The sequence below is a fragment of the Anneissia japonica genome, unplaced genomic scaffold (assembly GCF_011630105.1).
Source record: "Anneissia japonica isolate Jap-2015-1 unplaced genomic scaffold, ASM1163010v1 scaffold597_len517326_cov190, whole genome shotgun sequence".
NCBI classification, from domain to species: Eukaryota; Metazoa; Echinodermata; class Crinoidea; order Comatulida; family Comatulidae; genus Anneissia; species Anneissia japonica.
Window position 1 is genome coordinate 64,444 of NW_022699214.1, and position 3,323 is coordinate 67,766.

A 3,323-nucleotide genomic window follows, 5' to 3' on the forward strand; every position below is an offset into this window, starting at 1 on the left:
AGATGTGTATAAGAGTTAGCACCTGCGTGAGAACGCCCAATTGGTTAGCGCTAACCGTTAGCAGTATCCGGATACTGCCAACGGTTAGCAAGCGCTATCGGTAAATCTCTGTCTCTACAGTATCATATTTTGTGTGACAAAAAAGTGTGATATGCCCATATATGGTCATGATGACATCACATCATGACCATATATAGGCATAGCATTACTATATATGGTCATGTTACATTTTTTTGTAAAAGAAAATTTGATAGTGTGGATAGAGCTTTAGCAAGTTGACCGCGTTTTTATCATCAACCAATCACACGTACGCGTTTACAATTTCCAGTTCTTATTGACCAGTGATTCGATCATCATATTTTTTGTATCCGGATCGGGATTTTCTCGTATGGACGCACGGCAGCTAACGGTTAGCAGGATCCGGATCCTGCTAAGCGTTAGCAACCGTGTGAGAACATAGCCAATGAGTGAACTACTATCAGCGTTGTGAACTATATTGGAGATACTGCAGTAAAATAATATAAGGTGGAAAAATGAACAAATTTGCTGACAATGGAACCGATTGTGAAAGGCCTAGGCGTTAAACGTTAAATTGGTTTATATTGGCTCATTGTATACGTGATCCTGAAATCCAATATATCTAAGTAGGCCTACTGCAGTCAGTGTAGTCTTTCGCCTTTGTTTGAAGGGTTGTCGCAAGCAGTGACTGGTAGCGCGCGATCTTTACTACAGGAATGTTGCCATTCCTGTAGGTATCTTTGATCATTAGAGTAAGAATGCTTTGATTTTTTGTTTAAATCACTGCTATGTCACCTACTAGAGGTAATGTTTTGATTGGTTAAACACTTTTGGTTCTAGTGCATATAAACTTGCTAATATGGATAATTTTTTATTCCTGATGATGACATAATTAATATCGAAATATTGAATCCCAACACGGTGGCGTGTATTTCAATACTTGGAGTATGTATCATACTTTCTTATCTGAGATTAATCAGTGGACCTTTCGGTTAATGTTGCCATATTATAAAGAAAAACCGGTGTTTCATGTAAGCATGTTCCTGGGGAGCCCCATGTTTAAGCAAAAAGAATTTCATGCGAGTCAGGTAACACTGCAGGTGAAGTATTTGTAGAATTTAATTTGTGAATTTCATAATTTTGATGGTTTTTTATGCAAGTGGTCCGTTTTACCAACAGGGACGGTCCACTCGAAAAGGGGATACGAGCCCCAACGAATACGGAGTGCTTACCTGAATATAGAAACGTATCAGTATGCCCTCCAACGACGACATCTACACCATCGACTTCCCTAGCAATCTTTTGATCAATACTTATTCCTGAGTGGCCTACAGCGATGATTTTATTCACCTGCATAGCCTGCAATATATCTACTTCTTTTTGAATTGCCTCCACTTCGTCGCCGAATCTCACTTCCCCTGAATAAATTAAAAAATGATATTGTGTAAGGTACACTTCTTAACCATAAGAGAGTATCACTTGGACTTGTAGCTCAGGTGAAAGAGCAAACCGAAGGTCATGGGTTCAAATTCGGATACCTTTAAAAAAGATGTGTATTAACATTTTAATCCTAGTTGATTTGTTTGTCTATATTTTTATTATTAATATTATTTAATAATATTGCATATTACACATCATCATCATCATTCATTATGACACCCATTCATCAGTTCCTGATGCTGGGAGATAGCATACAGTTTCACAGGAGGACACTTAGTTTCAAGGTGTAAACTTTTTTGGTGACTAATAAGTCCACTCTTTGATTGGCAAATGCGCACAGATGGCACTTGAACGATTGAATCTGACTATGAGATATTGCAGGGTACGTGTTGATATTACAAAATAACATAAGAAAATAATGTGCCCTAATCAGAAAATCCAAGAGAGAATATACCACTTAGCACATGGCATACGTATTAGAGAGTCTCTGGAGGATATTGAGAACAAAATATGGTCAAGTCATTATTATTTCATCGTTCACAGCCTATTGGACATTTCATAAGTTTCTGATAAAGTATGATGGACCAGTAGCACAATCATCGACCTACTGCAGTGAAGTAAATATAAAAACATATTTATGAAGTATGACGACCTGACGTGATTCAAAAACATCAACCAAAAACGTGCGTGTCGATATTTCAATTGCTTTAGATATGCTTTCAAAAAAGTATGCTTTAGTGCATCGTACCGTGGTACAGTGGCAGATTTAGAGCGTACGGGGCGTACTCCCCTATATTTTTGGGGGAAAAAACAAAAACCGTAAAGCTTATTCGAAAATTATCATGCTAAAGAGTATAAATCATCAAATACTAGCTCAAATTAATAAAATTTGAGCTAGATTTGATAAATAATAAATACATGTCCCGACACGATGGCGTGCATTTCGATACTTGGAGTATGTAAGATTAATCAGTGGACCTTTCGGTAAATACATGTATTGTTTGTAAACGTAATAGATAAATTGCAATGAATACAATCAATAATTATGGCCTCTAATTTATTTATTTATTTATATCATATGTTGAGAGGGTAGCTAACAGCAATGCTGACTTAACTTGGAAGAGGCCCTCTTTTTAAAAACAATTCAAAATACAGATATAAAGTCCAAACTAGAATACTAATATTATTGTGGGTCCTTTTAAAATATAAGTAGAAATTATATTTTTAGATCTAAGGCCTATTGAACGGGCCCCCAATAGCCCCGGACCCCAGTGCTCAAATTGGCTGCATGCACTGCCCATCCTACGCCACTGTTAAGAATATACAAATACTTACGTGCGCTGGAAATAAGATGAGTTCCTGAGAATGTATATCCTATGATGCCAATGTTTTCTCCACCAACCTTTAAAATCGTAGATTTATTTGTCAACCCAGTCAACACTGGTTCAGCACTTGCATCCATGTTTGAACTCAGTACAGCGAAGTTAACTTCCTTTAAAAATGGTGCTAAACCGTCAGGATTGTTGTCGAACTCGTGGTTACCAAGGGCCTATAAGGCGGAAAAGCATTACTGTATTAGGGAGTTTTCAAAACCTTACGAAAACGATAACAAATACGAATACGTCATATTCATCATCGTCATTTGTGCCTAAAACATTCTTTAAAGGACCTATACGAGCTTATTACGTGTTAGCTACGAGTGAGGTACGACTTTATGGAGTTGGTTACGAGTTATGTACGAATTATGCCGAGCAGAGCACCGAGTTAACTACGAGATTATTAAGAGTGTAACAAGTTTGTACCGAATTAGATACGAGCTAGGTACGAGCAAACTCGGTGCGCTCGTACTTACTCGTACTCGTTTT

General features: G+C 37.4%; 1 protein-coding gene and 1 long non-coding RNA gene across 3 annotated transcripts in view; one reads left to right on the top strand and one right to left on the bottom strand.

Annotated features, from left to right (window-relative positions):
- The window catches only part of LOC117102885 (snake venom 5'-nucleotidase-like), an 11,732-nt gene that overhangs the window by 6,123 nt on the left and 2,286 nt on the right, over positions 1 to 3,323 (bottom strand). The window contains exons 3-4 of the mRNA XM_033243337.1: positions 2,794 to 3,007; positions 1,251 to 1,436 (exon numbers count right to left, since the gene is read on the bottom strand). Of these exons, the coding sequence (XP_033099228.1) occupies positions 1,251 to 1,436; positions 2,794 to 3,007 (400 nt within the window). The remainder of the gene's footprint in view (positions 1 to 1,250; positions 1,437 to 2,793; positions 3,008 to 3,323) is intronic.
- Positions 1 to 3,323, top strand: part of LOC117102886 — a 9,376-nt gene that overhangs the window by 1,248 nt on the left and 4,805 nt on the right. The window contains exon 4 of one of the 2 annotated variants that reach the window (XR_004444489.1): positions 999 to 1,118. The exons of the other annotated variant lie outside the window; for it this stretch is intronic. This is a non-coding gene — a long non-coding RNA (uncharacterized LOC117102886). The remainder of the gene's footprint in view (positions 1 to 998; positions 1,119 to 3,323) is intronic. 2 annotated transcript variants of the gene reach the window in all.